General features: G+C 36.0%; 3 protein-coding genes across 3 annotated transcripts; 1 reads left to right on the plus strand and 2 right to left on the minus strand.

The window, feature by feature from the left end:
* The first annotated feature begins 10,003 nt into the window (after positions 1-10,003).
* On the plus strand, positions 10,004-12,181 carry LOC106347620 (CBBY-like protein). Its single transcript, XM_048734872.1, is given in 9 exon segments — positions 10,004-10,605; positions 10,676-10,744; positions 10,812-10,851; positions 10,854-10,971; positions 11,209-11,275; positions 11,460-11,555; positions 11,628-11,674; positions 11,765-11,845; positions 11,932-12,181. Coding segments are annotated over 9 exon segments (966 nt in total). The 5' UTR covers positions 10,004-10,278; the 3' UTR covers positions 12,053-12,181.
* Positions 12,182-19,453: 7,272 nt separating this feature from the next.
* On the minus strand, positions 19,454-20,500 carry LOC125575793 (protein NOI4-like). The gene is made up of 3 exons (XM_048734873.1): positions 20,298-20,500; positions 19,873-20,130; positions 19,454-19,799 (listed from the first exon to the last, which is right to left on the minus strand). Exons 1-3 carry the CDS (start codon positions 20,304-20,306, stop codon positions 19,776-19,778), a joined length of 291 nt encoding a protein of 96 aa, XP_048590830.1. The 5' UTR covers positions 20,307-20,500; the 3' UTR covers positions 19,454-19,775.
* A 475-nt stretch (positions 20,501-20,975) lies between these two features.
* Positions 20,976-21,638, minus strand: LOC125609962. Its single transcript, XM_048781593.1, has one exon. The coding sequence runs from the start codon at positions 21,636-21,638 to the stop codon at positions 20,976-20,978; it is 663 nt and encodes a 220-aa protein (XP_048637550.1).
* Between the last annotated feature and the right edge of the window lie 674 nt (positions 21,639-22,312).

The raw sequence follows: 22,312 nt of genomic DNA on the forward strand, positions 1-22,312 counted from the left end.
AGTCCAATAGACCACCTTAGTGCTTTTAAATTATCCATAAAATTATAGATGTCTAATTCCATGATAATTTCTAAATATATATTTAAATTCTGCCTTTGTTTATATTCTTCTAATTTTTCAAATTTTGTCTAGCCCACATTCGATGTTCAGCTGTAGGAAGCTCAACATGATTTACATAATCTTTTCACAGAAAGTAGGCAATAACTAAAATTAACCTTGCTTGTTTGGCAGACGCAGCTTCATGTAGCTACGGGTGCGCCCGAGGCTGCGTTTGTGCGGCTAAAGCTGCGTCTGTGGCCACAGATTGTTGTTCGTTTTAAAGATGCTGAACGTTAACGTTGACGTTGAAAACAGATTGTAAAAGCAATTAGAAAGCAGATTGGAGATGTTACAAAAGAAAAAGAAAAAGCAGATTGCAGAATTAAGAATCACCTTGTGTCTCTATGAGATGATTGTAATGTCCGCTCCATCTTCAAATCCCACATCATATTTGGAAGTTATGAAACCCACAACTAAAGGATTATCCTACATTACTACTTGCGCTATAGTAAATATTTTATCATCGCCATCCCTACCAAAAACATTTAGCATTTGGCCTTTAATTTCTTTTTTGGCCTTTAATTTCACATTTTATAAAGCACCATATAATTCAATAACAGGTCTACATGGCTGCGTTAAGAGGATTTCAATGCCTCGAAACAACTATTAAGATAAAACTTTTTCAAGTTCTATTATAGGAATTGTCTCAATCTTCATTGAAAATTCCATACATTATGAGGGGTGTATTGAATTAAGGGTTTTAGGAGATTTTGAAATTTTGATTAAATCTCATGTTATTCAATCAGTTCAATGATTTTAAAAACTCTTTCAAAATCAAGTGTTATTCAATGTGTGATTTGTGCAAAATCATTTAAATTCACTTACAATCACCTGTTATTCAATTAACCATTTGTAAAAACTATATCAAATCCACTGTAATTCAATTGAAAACAATATTTAGCAAAAAAAGATTTGTGATACAGATTTTAGGAGATTTCACGTTCAATTTTAGTTAAAAATAGTTCTTGAAGAATAACATCTCCATAGATGGTATTCGAAGATACTTGAAAGCAAATTAATTAATATATTATGCATAACATCTCAAGCTCTCACTTCTCTCATCATCGGTCTCTGAAAACTCTCAGAACGTTTCCGGTTGTTAGATCAGGCGGTGGTTGCAACATCGGCACCGCCCGTCAGAGTCATCTATAGCTTTTGATTTCGTGTACAATTTTTTTTATAAGGTATTTGACCCTGAGCTTAGTGACTGTTGCGGATCTAGTTTCGGAATCACATGACCTCCTCTTTGAATTAGCTTCACCAGTGGCATTTCTATGGCTACATGTGCTTGATCCTTGGATTCCAGTCTCGCTTTGTTCGGTTTATGCTTGCTCATGATCAAAGGAATGGTCGTGTGCAGTTATTTAGATTCTTTGGCAGTCCTTTGTGGTGGTGGTTCTACTCAGTTATTGGATCGTGCATGTTCCTTTTTGGGTTCGATGATATCAATCTGCTTTGGTTTTGTCTCTCTTGGCTTTAGGCTTGAAGCTTCTGGCCTTTTCGAGGGTATTCCATCTGTTTACCTGATTGGAAACCACAGCCAAAAGGATTATCATTGCAGAAACCATTGGCTAAACTACACATACTTATGAATTTTATAGAGCTTCGTATTTGAGGATTGCTTTGCTTAACAAGTTGAATATTATCATTTCAAATCACCTAAAAAATTCTAAAATTTTCAGAAGATATCTTATCAAATCACCTATAAATTTTATTTTTTATTTTTAAACTTTTTTTTCTAAAATCACTCAAATCACTTTAAAACTTATCAAAATTAAAACACTCTAAAATCTCTTAAAATCATTAATTCAATACACCCTATGTTTTCCAGTACAAAATATTAAAAAAAATTGAAAAGCAATGTTTTGGCTCTTTTAAACTGCCTCTTGCTTTCGTCAATGTTGGGTGTTCTGTCCATTGATAAAACGATCCAAATTATCAAAGAGTATTTATGGAAATGTTCATTTGGACGTAAGTTTAAATTGATAAATTCAACTTTGTCCTCCAAAAAGATATGTTTGAATAAATTGGACCACATACTCATTGATTGGGTAGCCCAATGTCAAATTGATTTGGAAAAATAATTTATTCCAATTTATTCCAAATCTTATTTTTCAACAAAATTCCAAAATTGTATTTTATTGCTAAAACTACAAGATTTTATTCTTTCTCAAAACCTTAAAATCATGTTTTCTGCAAAAACCAAAAAATCACATTTTCTTGTTAAATCTGTGAAATCATAGTTTTCCTCAAAATCTTTAAATCATATTTCTTTGCTAAAACCGAAAAATCATATTTTCACATCAAACCCACAAAATCACATTTTCTTGTCAAATACCCAAAATCACATTTCCCGACAAATCAACACTCACATTTTTCCACATATCTGCAAAATCATATTTTCCTGTCAAATCCTAAAATAAAATTTTTTCCATCAAAACTTCAAAATCATGTTTTCCACCAAAAGCTCAAAATCATGTTGTCTGACAAAACGGTAAAATTAAGTTTTTCAGCCATAACTGTAAAATCACCGCAAATTCACGTTTTTCCACCAAAAATGCAAAATTATTTTCTGTCAAAACTGTAAAATCTTGTTTCCCGCCGAAACGAAAAAAAATCATGTTTTCCGGCCAAAACATCAAAATTACATTTTCAACTGAAAATTTAAAATAAATTTTCTTATTGAAACCGCAAAACCATATTTCCTGTCAAATTGCTAAATATTTTTCCATCAAAATCATATACATAATTTTCCGCCAACCTAAAATGATTTTCCAAATCTGTAAAGTTATTTTTTATTTAAACTGCGGAATTACGTTTCGGTTAAATCATAAAATTTTATTTTTTTACCCACGGCGGACATCCTACTTGATTATAGTCTTATTTGGATGTGATTCTTTTAAGGCTTAGACCATTGTCCCAAAACGAGATTGTACATTTTGGATAAACTTATTTGGACATCGACAGCCCAATTGACTTCCATACTTCTGTTTTTCTTCTCTGAAAATGCATATATTTGATGTGGAAAAACTGCAACATCCCAAGATTACAAATCCAAAACAATGGCAAATTAAACCACTCAACCAAAAGGGCTCACCCCGTGCAACATATGATTGCAGCCGCATATCCATGGTGCTGCTTCTTGCGATCAGGAAAGTAATTTTATTAGAGTTTCTTGACACCACCTCCAATTCCCACTCAGGTAGATTACTCAGCCCAGTTCTAATCTCCACATCATAATCTTGGTAAGATGGCACGCACTTGGTCTCTTCACTGCAAGCAGTTCTGCATCTTCAGTTTCAAAAACGACTGGAGCCAACCTGTGGGAAATCATGCTCCCTATGGTCCAGATCAGAGCAATATTCTTAGCTTCAATTATAGATTTAACCCTAGTAAAAGCTCTCCTTCTATGCATGATCACCTCTCCCACATTGTTCCTCACAGTCCAAGCCCTCCCAGCCATGTCCTTCCCTCTTGACCAAGAAACACCAACATTACACTTGAGAAACTCTCCAACAGTTGGACACCAATTACAATTTCCATTTACTCTTCTCTTCCGATTCTCCTGGTCATCCAAGATAGGCTTATGTACTTCAAACCACTGTCTAGCATCTTCCTGAAGTTTAGCGCAGTGTTCTCAGCCTCATACACCTTTTTTTGAAAAGAAAAGAGTTTTTGTTCTTCCAGAATATCCACAATACACATGGAAAAATACTAGTGACTTCCTCTGGAACATCTCTGTTTTTCCATACATTCAAAAGATAATCAAATTTTGTCATTAAAACTCTCTTCTCAAAATCCCTTGGTGGAAAAGGGAACCCCACTAGCGCCCAAGTCAACCTCTGACAACTGATATCAACCTTCACCCCTCTTGCACACAGTTCGTCATTCAGTTTTTATAATTTCTTGTCCATGCCGTTAATATTAATATTTTGAAGCATTAGAGTTTCTTTATGTAAAGGAGAAGCCAGGTCAAGTATTGAACATGATCAGCTGCTGGTGGATGCTGACGGAGCTATGGAGAAGCTTTGACTATGATATGGTAGAGGAATTTGTTTTCTTTTGGTCGGCCAAACATTTTCTTAATGTTTAAAAGACCATTAAAGGTTTACAAACAGGGCGAATGTGTTGGATGGTGGGGTCACTTAACACCACAAAAATAATATAACTCAGATTTTATAAGCTATTTTTATTAGTTGACTGGCAATTTGGTTGAAAAAAGTTTGAGTGAACCCCCAAATCTGAGTTCTACTCCCCTCTGTAATTATTTTATATTTATTTTGACCCCACATAAGAAAAAATTTGGGTTTGCCCCTGCTTACAAAGGCATTCACTAAACCCAAGACACGTTTAAACTCAACAGACACATCGTTAGTCACTTATCAAGAAAAAGATGAACCACCAATTACCATGCATTGATACATGTGCTACGAAGAGGAAAGATCGTCAGTTCCAATGTACGCGGGGAACTGAGTTTTAACCGTCGCTGCCTAAGATGAACGCGGGGAACTTCAAAACACCTTGTATGGATGTTCATAAACTCAAATCAACTTATATGCAGGGAAGCTTTGTCAAAGACCTAAACTTAGGCCACGCCGGAGAGAGATGTCAGATATATAGTGGAGATATTACTCCCTCTTGCTTGAAGATCAAGGAGGAATTTAGAAGCGTGAGAAATTAAAAAAAAAACCAGTGGAAACTATTATAGAAAATAAATATAACAAAAATTACCTTTTCAACACTGTGAATATTAAAACATATTCACGCTTATGAACTCACCGCCTTTTTCATGTTACATGCTTTCCAAAATTGAAAAAGTCGTGTGATAAACAGTCTGTCTACTCTTCAAATCGGGAAGCTGCATCTGGCAGTTTGCCATCGTTGTTTGAATTCTTCGGAATAGCGGGTGAGAAAATCACCCCATGGAAAGATGAGTAAGATGAAAGTTGTCATGCTAGTTATAATAATATATATTTTTGGAATCCGAAAGAGGAGATAGTAGGAACTTTAATGAGAAATTTCCTAAACTTCACATTCTTAACACTATTTTTCATGTTTACATTAATATTAACCACATTTACCATCACTTTTAAAAAGGTAATTAGACACTTATAACCATATTAGAACCCTAAACTCTACTTTCCTAAAATCTTACCACATCTCTCAACTCTAAACCCTAAGTTTAGATTAATTAATCTTAGAGTTATAAATGTTTTTTTTTAAGTGATAGTAAAAATGGTTAAGTAAACCTGAAAAATGGTATTACAAATGTGATATTTTGGCAATTTCCTTAATTTCTAGGTTATATGATAAACTTTTTTTGTTTCTTTCCATAGAAAAATATAATTTTACAATAATGATATATATATATATATAATTGTCAGCATGTAGAGAAGAGTTTTTCAAATATAAAATATTATACCAATTTGTATATTTTGGACTGTGAGATTTTTCTGTTATTGTATTTTTACATTTTACATTAAAATAGAATATATATTTTCCCGTCGAAATGCAGCTGAGTATTGTTTTAAAAAATCTAAAAAAATCTTCGAAAAAACATTTTAGAAGCTTTTCAAAAGAAAATTCTGATAATTAACAATTTAAATTCTAAGTATTCTAAAATATGATTAGATATTAAAATTAATTTAGCATTTATGTAAACGAATATTAAAATTATGAAAAATTAATTATATTCAATGATAATAACAAGTTAAACTGATTAATTTTTGAAAATACTTTTACAATTATTTTACAAAGAAAAAATATCAAATGACAAATGAGATATGATGCTAAAAATTTGCTTAAACTTATACTACCGATATGAGAAAATGATACCATATAAAAATTAAAAACATAGCCATTCTCAAACATTTTGTTTAAATAAATAGCTTATTCTAAAATTTAATCTATTGAAAAGTGTAAAAGAAAATCTGCACGGTTGTTTACAATTATTTTACAAAGAAAAATTATCAAATGACAAATGAGATATGATGCTAAAAATTTGCTTAAACTTATACTACCGATATGAGAAAATGATACCATATAAAAATTAAAAACATAGCCATTCGCAAACATTTTGTTTAAATAAATAGCTTATTCTAAAATTTAATCTATTGAAAAATGTAAAAGAAAATCTGCACGGTTGTGTGGATCAAATTCTAGTTAACATTAATTTAGAGTTATATTTGAAATTTACCATGACATACATTTTTTTTGTACCTATTGAATGTGTTGTGACTTAATAATGAAAACATGATATTAATTCTATTTTATATGATGTCAATATATATTAAAACTAAAATAAAATCTAATAAATACGGCAAACAATTCTTAAACCCTAACTCTTCTTCATCTTCAAGCGGCCACCTATGGAGTTTTGGGATGTCTTTATGAAAGTAACCCTTTATAACTTCTATTCAACATCAGTGTGGCCTCTTCTACTGACCGTTTCCATCATGTTGTTTTTCCGTCATGAATATCGTTTCATAAATCTTTTCGCCTTGAGATTTAAATGTAGGTTTACACGAGCTTATTTGTTCTTATTGCTTATGCATGTATTGCTTTAGTCTGTATTGAAACCTCTCTATAAGCATTGTCTTGTGTTAAAACTGGACTTTTGGTTTGGTCATAAGTGAATACTTAATAGTGTGTTCAGTTCCAAAACATTATCTTCTGTGAGCTTTTGTTTTAACATATTTTCTTATGTAGGTACTGAGATTAAGCATGGAAAGCCCATCAACAATGTCAAACAAGAAGATGGGTATATGTTCTATGTCGCTCAGGTCTGTATCAATACCAACGTGTTTTCTTGAAAGATTCTTAAAGTGTTGATTGTTGTGGCGTGTTCTGTCTCAGGTTACCCTTGGTGAGGCGAAGAAAACCTCTCTAAGAAGATTCCTCCAATTTCTCTTGATCTCATATTCGAGCAAGAATTTTAGATCTCTCATCAGTGCAAAACCACCACTGTCTATCTGCTTCGCTACAAGACCCCTGATCCTATGGATGGCAACTTAACTCTGGTGAGTTCCGATCATGATCTTTTATTTTAAGTATTGATTTCCAATTCTTGAGCCAAGGTTTTGGTACTATAATTTGTGATAGGTATTGAAGCCAATCTTTTTTTCTATGTTCTTGCTGACTTTGATTCAAAGGATGAGTAAATTCCCATGGATATGTTTCAAAGTCGAAAGTGTTTATTGGTGACAAATTATGAGATGAGAGACCCTTTCAGCTACTGGGAACAAGTTTGTTCCCAAGGTGGAAAGAAAAGCATCAACTATACTATATGAAACACTAGCATCTGTGAGTATATATACGAGTATATATTGGTTTGTATTGGTTTCCAATGTTGCATTTTCGGATATCTGTATAAAGAGAGGATGGTCTCAAAATCCATATGCCACCTCCGCACTCCATTATTATACAGGTCGCTTTCTGCTTACCCAAACTCAAATTTACAATAACAATAATATTTCTGCATTTTTGCTAAATGATAGATTGCTGCAGGAGTCTGAAGATGGCATGTCACAATGAATGTAGAAGATTATCTCCAGACATCAAGGCAATGGTTATGCGCGAGAAGATCCAAAACACAAAGATGAAATAAAACACTAAGGTTTTTTCTGGAGGCTACTTCCAGTGTGATCCCGTTTGCGTCGCCGTTCTATTTTCATAAGAGCTCCAACTTCCCCTTCGTTTATTCATCAGACAAATATAATGGAGAAGTTCTTAGGTCCAGTGTCTACTGTTTCACTAAGTTTGGCTCAATGAATGTGAGGATAAACGCAATTGTTAGATTCAGCTACTTTAAAGATCCACATGATTCTAAAGAGATGTGTCAATGGGATTAGGAAGTCTGGAGAAATAATCAGGAGCCTAGCTACGCAGGGCATCATGTTCAGGGAATGGTTCGTGAGCCATAGATTCAGGTTAGTTAGAGTTCCATTACCAGTAGACCAGTCAAATGTTTTGTATGCGTTGATACATTACGGACGTTTGGTCATACTAAAAACAATTTTTCATAAGAATAGAATTGCAGGTACATGGGGCAGATGTTGAGTCCGATTGTTTTTGACTTTCAACACTTTTACTGTTGAGACTTTTAATTTTAGGTTAGAGCAACATTATTGATTGTCCTTAGTTTTGAGTCCCTAGCTTATTTAAATAATTTTTGGTTGGTAAGAGACAAAGTTAAGGACAATCACAAAAGAGTTGATTATTGGTAGGATTTTTAATAAGATACAAACAGACTCATGTGTCTCTTTATGAATTTAGTGGCATTTGCTAGCTGATACATTGTCTTTGGTTTCAATATATGACAAAAAAATAACCAATAAAGAAAACTACAAATTACAAAACGCATGAACAAATAAATATATATATATATATATATATCAGTTGATATACACAGTTACGTTGTTGTGAGCAAGAAGCCCATCAAGAAAGATATATCACTTGTTTGGTTCTTGGCCAAAGATCCCATACAAGAGCTAAGAGCTTAAGTGTTCTGAACCTTCCTCTGCAACATCAGACTATATCAAGGTTAGATACATCTGTTTCAGTGTGTGTAATATACGTCTTAGAAAGCACAACAATCCTCATTCTAATCACCAGAATGCTTAAAGAAGTAACACACAACAAGAGCGAAGGAGACTTATTTCTAACAAGCATGGAAGTTATGATAAATTTAACACTTACAGAAGGTTCGAAATCAGGATTTGACATATTCACTGTGAGGTTTCTCATCAATATCAGTACCTGCCAATAACAATCAACTGGCAGCTACGTATATGCACCAGGAAACTTAAACAAGAAAATACTGAACCAAGATTGTTTATTTGGCCAACATCTCCACAGAATCAGGGTACTACCAAGCAAACTTTGTTTATGAAACAAAATCTACAGAATGCAGCCGTTACTATTAGATTCAGCTATGTGACAGGCTTACTATAAAGATAAAAATCACCTAAATTATGGATGTATCACAGTCCCACACATCATATAACCAAAAGGCAAACAAGCATGTTGTAACTCACAGTTTCGAAATTTATAGGATCCATTTCCTTGAGCTTTTTCATGCGGCCTTTGCTGTCAGGATCGAAGATACTCCCGATGAAGTTATTAACTTCAGCAAAACAGGTAGATTATTCACCTTTGAATCGCAGAAAAAGCTGTGGATGAAACAACAGATCCTCTGGACTGCGATCAAAATCAACGAGAAGAGAACCGTTGAGAGAGAAGCGCCGTCCAGAGAGATGTGGCGTCGAGAGAGAACCGCCGTCGAGAGAGCCGCTCGAATCGTCGCCGCTAGAATCGCCTTCGAGAGAGAACCTATTTGTTTTCGAAGTGAATCTCAGACCTACACGTGGCTCGTAAGGACCACACCGAAAACTTCTTAATTAAGAGGCGTCCTTGTTTTTATTGGTTATTTTTCATTTAATTATGAGTGTTTAATTGCTAAGATATCCCTCTAAGGACACCGATAATCTTGCCCTTAGATGTTAAAACTTTTGGCTTTTAAAAAATTAAAATGGCTCTAGAAATTGTTAAAAGCCTAAATTTGTGTCTTTGAAAAAAAAAACAAGTCAGTTAAGAGTAAAATTAGTTATTTTGTCTTTGAAATTTTTTAGGAAAGCTTTTAGAACTTTAGAAATCTTAAAGTCTGATCGGTAAAACACAAACTTTAAAATCTTTAGAATTAAACTATAAATCCTCTAAAGCCAACAAAGTTAAAATCACAATCGGACCTGTTCAGAATAGTGTGAGTCCGTGAAATACATGTGAGATACAAGATGAGCTTGATGGCGTTTCTAGATTGGTCGTACTGATTATAGCAAGTTTGTCTATAGTTGTTGTAAACAAGATGATTGAGATGTCCTGTTAATTTTGTCTTCTATAACAGGTATATCCTAATTTACCATTTTGATATTAGCTTTCGATAAAAAAAAATTGATTACCTACCAGCTTCATCGAGATGTTTTCTGCACAAAATTGTAGAACCAAAAAAGATCAAACCCGGTTTTTGATTAGGAAAGTACCCTACCCTAACCCGACCAGAACCAGGTGGTTATATCATGTGGTCGTTAGCGCGAGACCGGATAGAGTTAAAGACATCTCCGACCGTTATAATTCCCTGCAGACGGATATAGAAAAATTGATAAAGAGAGAGAGACTCAAACAATGGCGACTCTGAAATTATCTCCTTCACCATCTTCTTCTTCTTCTTCTTCTTCAACTCAACCTAAGCTATCAGCCGCATCTTTCATCCCTAATGCGGCGCGTGCCTTTAACGCGACACCTTCTCCGTCTAAGTCGCGATTCCTGGGGAAGTGCCTCAAAGCAAAACATAGAATAATACAGAGAGCATCTCGTTCCGGGGGAATCATTTGATCTGCTTCATCTTCTCCGGCGAATCTCCCATATGCTCTTCTCTTCGACTGCTATGGAGTGCTTGTCGATACGGAGAAGGATGGTCACATGATCTCCTTCAACGACACTTTCAAAGAGGTCACTTTTCTCCCTTATTTTTTTTTATTTCTTGGTGATTTACAATATTGAGTTCTAGTAATTCTCGCAGAGAGATTTGGGTGTTACATGGGATGTTGATTTGTACAGAGAGCTACTGAAAATCGGTGGTGGGAAAGAAAGGTATCTATCTTGATGAAGTTTCAGTTTAGTCCTGTCCGAATGAAATTTGAGTAATGGCTTTGTGTCGGATGTCGGCGTATTTTAACAAGGTGGGTTGGCCTGAGAAACTCCCAAAGATGAAGCAGAGAGGAAAGCGTTCATAGCCGGGCTTCATAAGCAGAAGACTGAGCTTTTCATGGTTCTCATCAAGAAGAAGCTGCTTCCTCTTCGACCTGGTGTTGCCAAGTCAGTGCATGTCCTAATCTACGTCCTTGATTCTGTCACTTGCTTTTGATGCAACGTCTTTGTTACAACATTAATCTAAATTGGCTTAGTCACTATGAATATATATTTTGAAGGATTATCATGCTGCTATGAACGTTTCTAGGCTAGTTAATTTCTAGTAAATCATATACATATATTCTGGGTTGATCAGCTGTGTTCTTCGGCTATATCTTAACCAAAGCATTCTTGTCAGTGCAGACTGGTTGATCAAGCTCTAACGAATGGAGTAAAAATCGCCGTGTGCAGCACTTCAAATGAAAAGGCGGTATGACCCAATCAGGTTCTACTACTTCAGTTTCCAAGGCCACAATAATTTTTTAGCATATATTGATATCAATATCGTGTCCTGATTTCTTTTAAAAAACAGACAATGCCAGAGCTGCATTATTTAACTATTTTTGTATAAAGAGAAATGTGAATCAGCTTTCTCATTCGGGGTTTGATTTCAGGTTTCTGCTATTGTTTCATGCTTGCTTGGACCAGAAAGAGCAGAGAAGATCAAGATATTTGCAGGAGATGTAGTCCCCAAAAAGAAGCCTGACCCGGTAATATACTAACAATGGTTTGTGTGTGCTTCATCATCTTGGTTAAAGACATTAGAAACTTTTGTTTTACAGGCCATCTACAACTTAGCAGCTGAAACCCTCGGAGTTGATCCCTCAAAGTATGATTTCTTTCTTTACAGGAGAATGAGTCAGTTTTTCTTTGTTGGTAGAAAATGTTGTGAATAGTTTGGCTCTGTTTATGTGTACAGATGTGTTGTGGTTGAAGACAGCGCTATCGGACTAGCAGCTGCAAAAGCTGCGGGAATGACTTGTATAGTTACAAAGAGTGGGTTAGTAGTTTCAGCAGAAAGCCCGCTCTTGTTATATTCATATCAATCAGAAGACGAAATGAGCATTCACTCTTTGGAATGTGCAGATACACGACGGATGAAGATTTTGTGAACGCAGACGCGGTTTTCGACTGCATTGGTGACCCTCCAGAAGAGAGGTTTGATTTGGCATTCTGTGGAAGCCTTCTGCAGAAACAATTGGTTTAGTTAAACCAAACCCCACCGATAAAATGATCTTTGGTTGTTTCTATCTCAACGTTGGTGTGTATAGATAAAGTGACATATATTTATTGTAAAACCATACAGCCCTCACTCATCAAATCTTTCTTCTCCACTGAAGCCTCAACGGTCACTTTTATTTCTTTACCATATGCATCATGTATCTGCGTCACACGTTCCTGAACTGGTCCCATCGCTTGGTTCATAGTAAGAACCAGATCCTTCACTACATGTTGACAACCGTGTCGAAGTCTGTTGGTTGATATAGCCGTTGGATTCAATTAGGATAACCGGGGAGGGTTTATTGATTGAATTTAAAACCAAGCTTGAGGATCCGGTTTATGAGTTCGGTTTAAAGCTAATGAGTTAAGTGTAAAACGTCGTTGTCTCTAGTGTCTTTTGTAACGAGGAAAGAGAGTGGCCGTTTAGGCCGTTAGAGGTTGTTATAGGTGAGTCAACTCAGGGTCGAGTCGGACTGACGTGGCAAGTGATCGCTATATCTTTGCGATCAGAGAGCTCTGGATAGATTACTTTGAGTCACTGGTGAGAGAGAGAAAACAGAGAGAGTTTCCAGTGAGTGATATTTCTCGGGATGTTTTCCGGTGAGAGACGATTGTGTTTGTTTGTATATTACTTTCTCATACTCTTAGTGAATTCCGAGAAAGAAACCTCTGCCAGACGTAGAGTCGCGGTTTCCGCTCGAACTGGATAACAAACTCTCGTGTTCTTTACGTTTTCTTTTTTGAATTTCATCGCATCGAACCCTCATATTCATTCACACGAAATCGATCATAATTCAACTCTATTCCGAAGTTTATCGAGATAGATTTCGCAAGAAGTAGTATCAGAGCCAGGTTCCAGTCTGGTGGTTGTTGCTGAGATCGATCGCGATGTCTTCGGCGAAGATCGAGATGGAGAAGTTCGATAGATCTATCGTTTACAACATGTGGAAGGAGAGGTTACTAGCGAATCTGGATTTGCTAGGGTTGGTAGATGCATTGACGAGTCAGGAGAATGAAGTAAAGAGAAAAAAGCGTTATTGATGGATACAAAAGGAAAAGGTGAAGTATCTGATTCAGATCCATCTAAGGAAAAGGCAGTAGATCCAGTATTAGTTGAGAAGCAGCAGAAGGTACGAAGTACTATCATCATGTATGTGACATATAAGATACTAAGGAAGATTAACAAGGAGAAGACTGCAGTTGGAATGCATAGTATCTTAGACTCTCAATACGTGTCAAGATATCTGCCAAATAAGATGTATTTGAAGCAAAGGCTCTACGGTTATAGGATGAATGAGTTTTTGAGAACAACATTGACGAGTTCTTGAGGATCATCACTGATCTGGAAAGTGTTGAGGTTGAGATATCTGATGAGGATCAAGTGATTCTCTTGTTGATGTCATTGTCAAAACAGTTTGATCAACTAAGGGATACTTTGATGTATGGAAAGCAGACAGTAACTCTTGATGAGGTCATGAACTCCATACACTCAAAGCAGTTGGAGCTTGGATCAAGTGGGAAGGTCAACAAGGCTCAGGGAGAGGTGTTGTATTCAAATAACGATGGTTTTAAAGGGAAGAATACTCAAAAGCATGCATATAGAAGAACAAGTTTGTTCAGAAGAAAGTCGGTAAACGGAATGTTCTCACTTGGTAGATATGCGGTGGAGAAAGACATTTTAAAAGAAATTGTCCTAAGAGAAGTAATCAGGAAAACCGAAATTTTCCTAAAAGAAGGGAGAGTCGTCTACGGTTACAGGGGTTGAGTTCGTTGAGTCTCTCATGGTGTCTGAAGCTAATCTTTCCGAAGGTATTGACTTTAAGGAAGTCTGGATCTTGGACACAGGTTGCTCCTTTCATATGACTCCAAGGAAAGACTGGTTTGTGAATTTGAAAGAGAGTTCATCTGGTTCATTGAGAATAGCCAATGATTTTGTATCAACTGTTGAGGGTGTTGGAACTGTCAAAGTTCAAACATCGGATGGAAGATAGGTTCTGATACAGAACGTGAGATACATACTTCAATTCTCACGTAACTTGTTATATTTGGGTACGTTTGAGGAGTTGGGATGTACTTTTAATTCAGAGAATGGTTATTTGGAAGTCATAAAGGAGAGCAGGAGTGTTCTAAGAGCGAAGAGGCATAACAAGTTGTATTTTCTTCAGAGAAAGAGTTGTGTAGGAGAAGCAAATGTGGCAAAAGCAGGGGATAATACAGAGTTGTGGCATCGTCGTCTGGGTCATGTGAGTCAAAAAAGACTGGATATTATGGTCAAGAAAGGCTATCTTGATGGAAAGCGTGTGTCAACTTTGGATTGCTATGAAAGTTGCATCTTTGGAAAGTTTCACCGGGCTAGTTATGAAACTGGTCAACATACAAGCTCTCAGTGTCTAGAATATGTTCACTGTGATCTTTGGGGGTCGCTTAATGTTCATGCATCTCTGGGAAAGTGTCACTATTTTCTGAGCTTGGTGGATGATTGTTCCAGGAAGGTTTGGGTTTATTTTCTCAAGATTAAAGATCAGGCAAATGAGAAGTTTGTTGAATGGAAGCATCTCGTGGAGAATCAGTCTGGTCTTAAGGTCAAAAAGCTGAGGATATATAATGGTTTGGAGTTCTGTAATCAGGAGTTTGATAAGTTTTGTTCAGATCATGGCATTGCAAGGCATATAACAATACCTTACATTCCACAACAGAACGGTGTGGTGGAGCGTATGAACATAACCATTCTTGAGCGTGTCAGGAGTGTGCTAAGTGAATCAGGTCTACCAAAGGTCTTATGGGCTGAGTCTGTGAATACAGTTGTCTATCTTATCAACAGAACGTCGTCTAGTGCAATACAAGGGAAGATACCAGAACAAGTTTGGTCTAAAACGGTTCCAAAGTATGATCATCTGAGGAAGTTTGGTTGCATTTGCTATTTTCATACAGATGAAGGTAAACTACAACCAAGAGCTAAGAAAGAGATCTTCATTGTATATCCATCTGGTGTTAAAGGGTATAAGATCTGGTCTCTTGATGACAAGAAGAGTGTCTTCAGTAGAAATGTTACATTCAAGGAGACTGAGTGCTATAAGGATCTGTTGAATAAGGGAGGTGGTATGCGAGAAAGAAATACAACTTTTCTCGATGTTGAGCTGGAAAACATTAACTCAGGTGGAGAGGTGACACTACAGAAGAAGTTGAAGCAGTACCTGAAGAAAAAGAAGTTCAGGATGATGATACGGAGCTTGAGAATTATATGTTGGCTAGAGACCGAGAAAGAAGAAATCTAAGCCGCCTAAGAAGTTTGATGATTATGTGCACTTGGCTTTCCTTACAGCAGAAGATGGAGATCCACCTGAACCTAAAGACTATGCAGAGGCTATGTATGATCCACATAGAAAGATGTGGAAATTAGCATTTGATGAAGAGATCATGTCACTTGATAAGAATGAGACATGGGTTTTGGTGGAAGACCAAAAGGGAGAAACGTCATAGGTTGCAGGTGGATATATAAAAGGAAACCATGGATCCCATGTGTTGAGGAACTGGGATTTAAGGGAAGAGAAGTAGCTAAGGGATATGCTCAAAAGGAAGGGGTATAATGAAATATTTTCGCCTGTGGTGAAGCATGTCTCTATCAGGTTCCTAATGGCTATTGTAGTGAATGAAGACATGGAGCTTGAGCAGCTTGATGTAAAATCATCATTTCTTCATGATGAACTTGATGAAGAAATTTTCATGGAACAGCCAGAAGGTTATAAAGTGAAAGGAAGAGAAGATTGTGTTTGTCTGCTCAAGAAATCTATTTATGGCTTGAAGCGAAGTCCTCGTCAATGTACTTCGCTTCATCAAATGCTAATTTCCACATCAAATTAGCATTTGATGAAGAGATCATGTCACTTGGTTTCATGAGGAGTGATCACGATCAATGTGTATATGTTAAGTGCACACAAGGGGTTTACATATATCTCTTATTTTATGTAGATGATATGTTGGTGGCGTGTATGAACATGAAGCTGATCAAAGATCTAAAGCAGCAGCTGAGTACTCGTTTTGAGATAAAGGATCTTGGAGCTGCAAGGAGCATCTTGGGGATTGATATTGTTTGTGATAAAAAGAATGGTGCTTTGTTATCTTGAGAAGGTATTGAAGACGTACAACATGGATAATGCTAAGTCAGTGAACGCCAATGGGAGTTCATTTTAAATTGGCAACTGCAACAAAGGATGAATTGATTACAGATTCAGAGTATATGAGATCGGTTCCTTATTATAATGCCATTGCACTACAAAAAAAGTCTACATTGATAGCAGATTATTATAGCACGTTTTACTGAACTGCTATCGTAGATGGTTTAAAATTTTCCGTATTATCTAATAGTGTTAGATAAACGCTATGATAGAGTGGAACCTAAAATAGCACTTAGTTAATGTTATTTTAAAAATTAAGTGAGCGGGAAGATAAAATCACAGATTCCGCCAATACTTAACGATAAATTATATTCAAGCGCCAAATACATTATTTTCGCGGTTTCAGTAATGCTATAAAAGATATATAATAGCATTTTTCTAATGCTAAAAAAGCTATTTGAACCCCTAAATCCTAAACATAGTTTTAATCCTAAAAAATCTAAAGACAACCCTTAAAACTCAAATCTTTTCAAATTATAACATCAAATCTTAAAATTAAAGTCAAATTTTAGTCTTCTTAATCTTAACTATAATTTCTTAAACATAAATATTAAATAAAACTATATATTCTAAGTTCTAACTTCAAACATAAACTATACATTCAATTCTAAATATAAACTTCAAATTTAAATTATTAAAAATTTAACTACTAATCTTATATATATAGTCTTCAAATTTATTATTTTCTAATTTGAATCCAAAATATTAAACTTTAACCCTAAACCTCATATTCCAACATCCAAATCTTAAATCACAAAAGTAAACTTTACTCTTAATCATAATTTTTTTACAAACCATAAAATCTGAACTTAAAATTTTTTAACTTTTGAATCGAACCTAAACCCTAAATTCTAAACCTAAACTCTATATCCAAATCATAATCTTGATTTTAATTTAATATTTTCAAACTTAAACATCAATTATTAAAATAAATATCTATTGGTTAAGAAAGAATCACATGGATAACCCCAAACCCTATTCCTAAGATTCCAATCCTTTATTACCAAACCCCAAACCATAATCCTAAGATTCCAAACCTTTATTAAATTTTAAACATAGCCCATAAACTTTGAATCACAACCATAAATCCCAATATGCCAATTATTTCCACACACAGACTTTTAAAACCACTCAAAAATAAATTCTAAATAAACTAAAAAGGTGGACTGCTATTGGTTAACGTAAGAAAGGTGCGGATCACTCCTTTTATGATATTAACCGTTGATGGAGCTTTGATCTAATGGATAGAATACTTTCAATATTTTATTTTCTTTTTCCTTTATGTCTTTTCGTCTTTCTTTCTCAGATATTCATCTCTTCTTTCCCTCTACGAATCTCATCTCCTCTTTGTTATTCGGTAGTGCAAGGCGTGGTGTCTTCTCCGTTCATCTCCTCTTCGTTTTTCTCCGTTCTTCTCCTCTCCGGTATGGGATGATTGGTACAAGACCGGACTTGGTGTATCCTGTGGGTTTTGTGAGTCGCTTCATGAGTGATCCTATCAAGAGCATTAGGAGGCCGTAAAGTGGGTGTTGAGTTCAGAGGATCCCTTAGAATGTGTCTGGCGTATAAGAAGGGTTCAGAGTTCAAAATCATGGGGTTTTGTGACTCTGATTATGCTGCAGACTTAGACCGAAGACGATCAATCACATGTTCTTCATTTCTGGCTGGTGATTGTTTGATTAGCTCGAAATCAAGTCTGCAAAGAGTGGTGGTTTTTTCAACCACTGAAGCTGAATATATCTCAATGACTGAAGCAGCAAAAGAAGTTATTTGGCTCAAGGGTTTGGGTAAAGATTTTGGATATGAACAAGAGAAGGTTGAGATATTTTGTGATTCTCAGAGTGCAGTGCATGATGAGCGTACAAAACATATGGCAAGGAAGCTCAGTTTCATAAGGGAACAAGTTGAGGAAGGTGAGCTGAAGGTTTCTAAGATTCATACTGAAGTGAAACATGCAGATATCTTCACAAAGACTGCTGCTTAGAAGACTCAAGAAGCTGTTGAAGCTGCTTGGGGTCTCTGATGAGTAAATTAAAGGAAGAATTTTGAGGTCTCGGAAGGTCACTAAAAGGAGAACAGTCTATAACAACCAAGGTGGAGTTTTTCGAAGTATGTTGGTTGATATAGCCGTTGGATTCAATTGATTGAATTGAAAACCAAGCTTGAGGATCCGGTTTAGGAGTCCGGTTTAAAGCTAATGAGTTAAGTGTAAAACGTCGTTGTCTCTAGTGTCTTTTGTAACGAGGAAAGAGAGTGGCCATTTAGGCCGTTAGAAGTTGTTACGGGTGAGTCAACTAAGGGTCGAGTCGGACTGACGTGGCAAGTGATCGCTATATTTTTTGCGATCGGAGAGCTCTGGGTAGATTACTTTGGGTCACTGGTGAGAGAGAGAGAAAACAGAGATAGTTTCCTGTGAGTGAGATTTCTCGGAGTGTTTTCCGGTGAGAGATGACGGTGTTTCTTTGTGTATTACTTTCTCATACTCTTAGTGGATTCCGAGGAAGGAACGTCGACCAGACGTAGAGTCGCAGTTTGCGCTCGAACAGAATAACAAACTTTTGTATTCTTTACGTTTTCTGTTTTGAGTTTCATCGCATCGAATCCTCATATTCATTCACACGAGATCGGTCATAATTCAACTCTAATCCGAAGTTTATCGAGCTAGATTTCGCAAGACACCGTTGATAAAGTTGTGTTTTGAATGTTTCGTGTGCTCCATTTACTTGTTTGAGGTTTGCAGTATTACTTTACGACGGGAGGTTGCAAATATGGAGTCTTGTAGGTTCAACCACACAAAAACCCAAAGTCTGGTCTACCCTCTGTAGATGAGCTTTATTTCCTCAGCCTTCCCATAGACCGGTATTCCATTTTTGAAATTTTGGTACAGCTCCACGTTGTCACAGAGCCGTGGAGTTCCATCTCAAGACCTATGTGGCAATCCACGCTCAGTTCTTTGCCACATTTTTATTAAACAACTTTTGTAATCTATCCACCACCCTTGACTCTTGAGATGAAATGGAGCTTGCCTCCCTGCCTATTTATTTCCATAGGTTACTTTCTAAAACCTTATTCCTGATATTTTTTTGTTCTCTAAAATTGTTCAAATTTGATGTTATGGGAGCTAAGCCATTGAATAGAGTTGCTCAATTTCAGATTCAGCTATTGAAACTGCAATAAGTTAAAAAATTTGGAACCTAAGGACATGTGTTTGTTTTGTCGCAATGAAGTTAAAATGCTATTTAAGTAATTAGATAACATGACTTTTATGCAGTATTACATGACTGAAAAGGACATTGTCTTAACCTTTTATAAAATCAAACCAAGAAGCAGCAAGAACAATGTGTATTTATTTTATATGTCAACCAAATGTGTCCAAAACAAAGTTGAAAAGAGAAACTCAACGAGAAGAGGAAGAAGAATTGAAGTTTGCAACATCTTACAGAAGGTTTTGTCGTTGTCATTTGTTGAAAACTACTCTGCTCAACCGATCTGCTTCCTTATCATTGCGTTTCGGAAACAGAGCTCGAACCGGACTCAAAGGAAGCAAAGCCATTTCTTCTGCAAACATAATATCACGTGAGTAGTCTACCCTTAAATCAAGATTGGGGTTTGGGGGGAAGAAAGAAGATACCTTTTCTCGTGGGGGTGGCGAATTACGTTTCTTACGATGGTTGTTGTTCTGTTGGTGACGATGATGACGATGGTTGTTGTTCTGATGAGGCTCATTGTTTGTTGGAGGAGTAACAAGACTCTCAGGTGCAGCCACAGCTGTTTTCTTGGTCTTCTTGTCGTCACGAGCATTGTTGAAGATGACGGTGAATCCTTGGGCGGCTCCTGGATTAGTCGCGTCCCATTCCCCAAATTTTGGCAGTTGTCTTCCTTTGTTTCCCTACACACCACCACCCAAAAAAAAACCTTAAGAACAGGTTTGTTCATCATATCTGAATCTTTGGTAATGGTAATAGCCACTCTTGATTGATCAGATATTATAATGCAAGGAAGGGAGTTTTGTTATAAGAGATCAAGATGTGAATTTTTTTAAACATTTGTTCTTACCGTCGCCATTGTCGGTATTAAAACAGAGGATTTTGTTTCTGATACAAGGAGAATCTAGAGAGAGACAAGACAATGATGATAATCTGGAAAAAGAGGAGATGAAATTGTAATAATAGAGGAGGAGAGAGGACGATCACGTCGTCGTTGGAAACACATCAACAATCTCCTTTTTTCATATACACACTTTTCTCCTTCCCGCGGCTTTTCCAACAGAATTACCTAAAATAAATTACTAAATTAAAAAAAATATTGAAGATTAAAAACGTGGAACATAGGCAAAAGTTCAGCAGCCTTTAAAGAATTTTGGTTTAGTTATGGCTCGTAATATTTTAGTTTACGGTTTAACCATAATTTTATTAATTTTGCCAATTATAGTCGTCTGCTTTGAAGATTAAAAACGTGTAGCATAAGCAAAAGTTCAGCAGCCTTTAAAGAATTTTTTTTTGATGAAATTTGAAATTTATTGATACTGTAAAAAAAATGAGCATTTACAAGATTCTAATGTGCCCTTTTATAAAATTTACAAGGCAAAATCGTGAGAAAAAATTCTGTCTAGGAGATGTCCGAGACAGCAAACCATCTCTGCATCAAGCCTGCATACTTGTGCTCACTCTTGTAACGGAGAGAAGATATTATATTACGCACCGCCTTGTCTATACGTACTACCTGATCAACACTTCAAAACCCCGACTGATGCCTCCTCCCATTTCCTTCTTTCCAGATGTGATAGATGGATGTCTGAAACACCATTTTGAGTAGGATCTTGTCCATGATCTGCAAGTTATTTCCAGCCACAAAATGCAGAGTGATTGTCCAGTCTGGATCAGTCCTGTTGCCACTCAGTCTATTTGCTAACTTATCCCAGATAGTAAAAGAATACGGACAGGCGAAAAAGATGTGATCATGGGTCTCATCAGGCTCTCCACAAAGCACACAGCCTTGCTGCAGCCCCCAAGCTCTCATTCTGTCTCCAGTAGCCAGTCTGTTCTTAACAGCCAACCAAACAATAAAAGAGAACCTCGGTACACCTTGAGCAAACCAAACACTTTTACCCCAAAAGACTGTAGGTTTTCTTTCTCTGATCTGTTCCCACGTTCGTGAAGAAGAGAAACATGGTTTATAAGAATCATCAGAATGCTTCCATAGCAAAACATCATTACCTCTATTGATGTCTGGAACTGGTTCTCTCTGAATGCGAGAATGCAGGTAATGGAACTGACGACTCCGTTGCCCCCGTACAGTCCATCTCGATTGCACAACAGCATCACACACCCGAGCAGTACGAGGAACTCCAAGATAACACGTTCCAATAGCTCCTGTGATGTCTATAAGTCTCCCCATTTGTAGCCAATCATCAAACCAAAAGAAAGTCGTTCGTCCATCATTAACCTCAACCCGTAGGAACTGATAGACAAGAGGTCGTAGCTTCAATAACTTTCTCCATATCCATGATCCCCTTCAATAACTTCAATAACTTTAAAGAATTTTTAGATTATTTATGGCTCGTAATATTTTAGTTTACGGTTTAACCATGATTTTGTATGAATTTTTACAATTACAGTCATCTGCTTTGTATCATTTAAAGAATTTTTGGATTATTAATGGCTCGTAATATTTTAGTTTACGGTTTAACCATAATTTTGTATGAATTTTTACAATTATAGTCATCTTCTTTGTATCATTTTCTTTTCTAAAAGTCCACTATAATAATGAATAAATGTTTATTGACATAATTTTTTGGCTAAAACAATTAGTCTGAATTTTAGTATTTTATGGTGTTTTAAATAGAAATTAATATAAAGCAAGGTAGAACCAATAAATTTATTATCTATATAAATTAAGTTGTTACTTCTCTTTCTTATGAAGCCACCTCATCAAAAAATTGCCTAAAAATTTGATACATAATCATAATTTTTTTTAGTTTGTAAAAACAAAATCATAATTCTTACAAATATTAATTAATCCACATTTTTCATCCTCTTAGACCCCAAATCGATTTCGACCAAAACCCTAAA

Source organism: Brassica napus, chromosome A6 (genome assembly GCF_020379485.1).
Source record: "Brassica napus cultivar Da-Ae chromosome A6, Da-Ae, whole genome shotgun sequence".
NCBI lineage: Eukaryota > Viridiplantae > Streptophyta > Magnoliopsida > Brassicales > Brassicaceae > Brassica > Brassica napus.

Excerpts from the sequence above, each read along its gene's own strand:
- LOC125609962 (XM_048781593.1), bottom strand. The coding sequence starts at position 21,638 with ATGGGGAGACTTATAGACATCACAGGAGCTATTGGAACGTGTTATCTT.
- LOC125575793 (XM_048734873.1), bottom strand. Across the intron at positions 19,800-19,872 it reads CGCCACCCCCACGAGAAAAG|AAGAAATGGCTTTGCTTCCT; the intron begins GTATCTTCTTTC and ends TTATGTTTGCAG.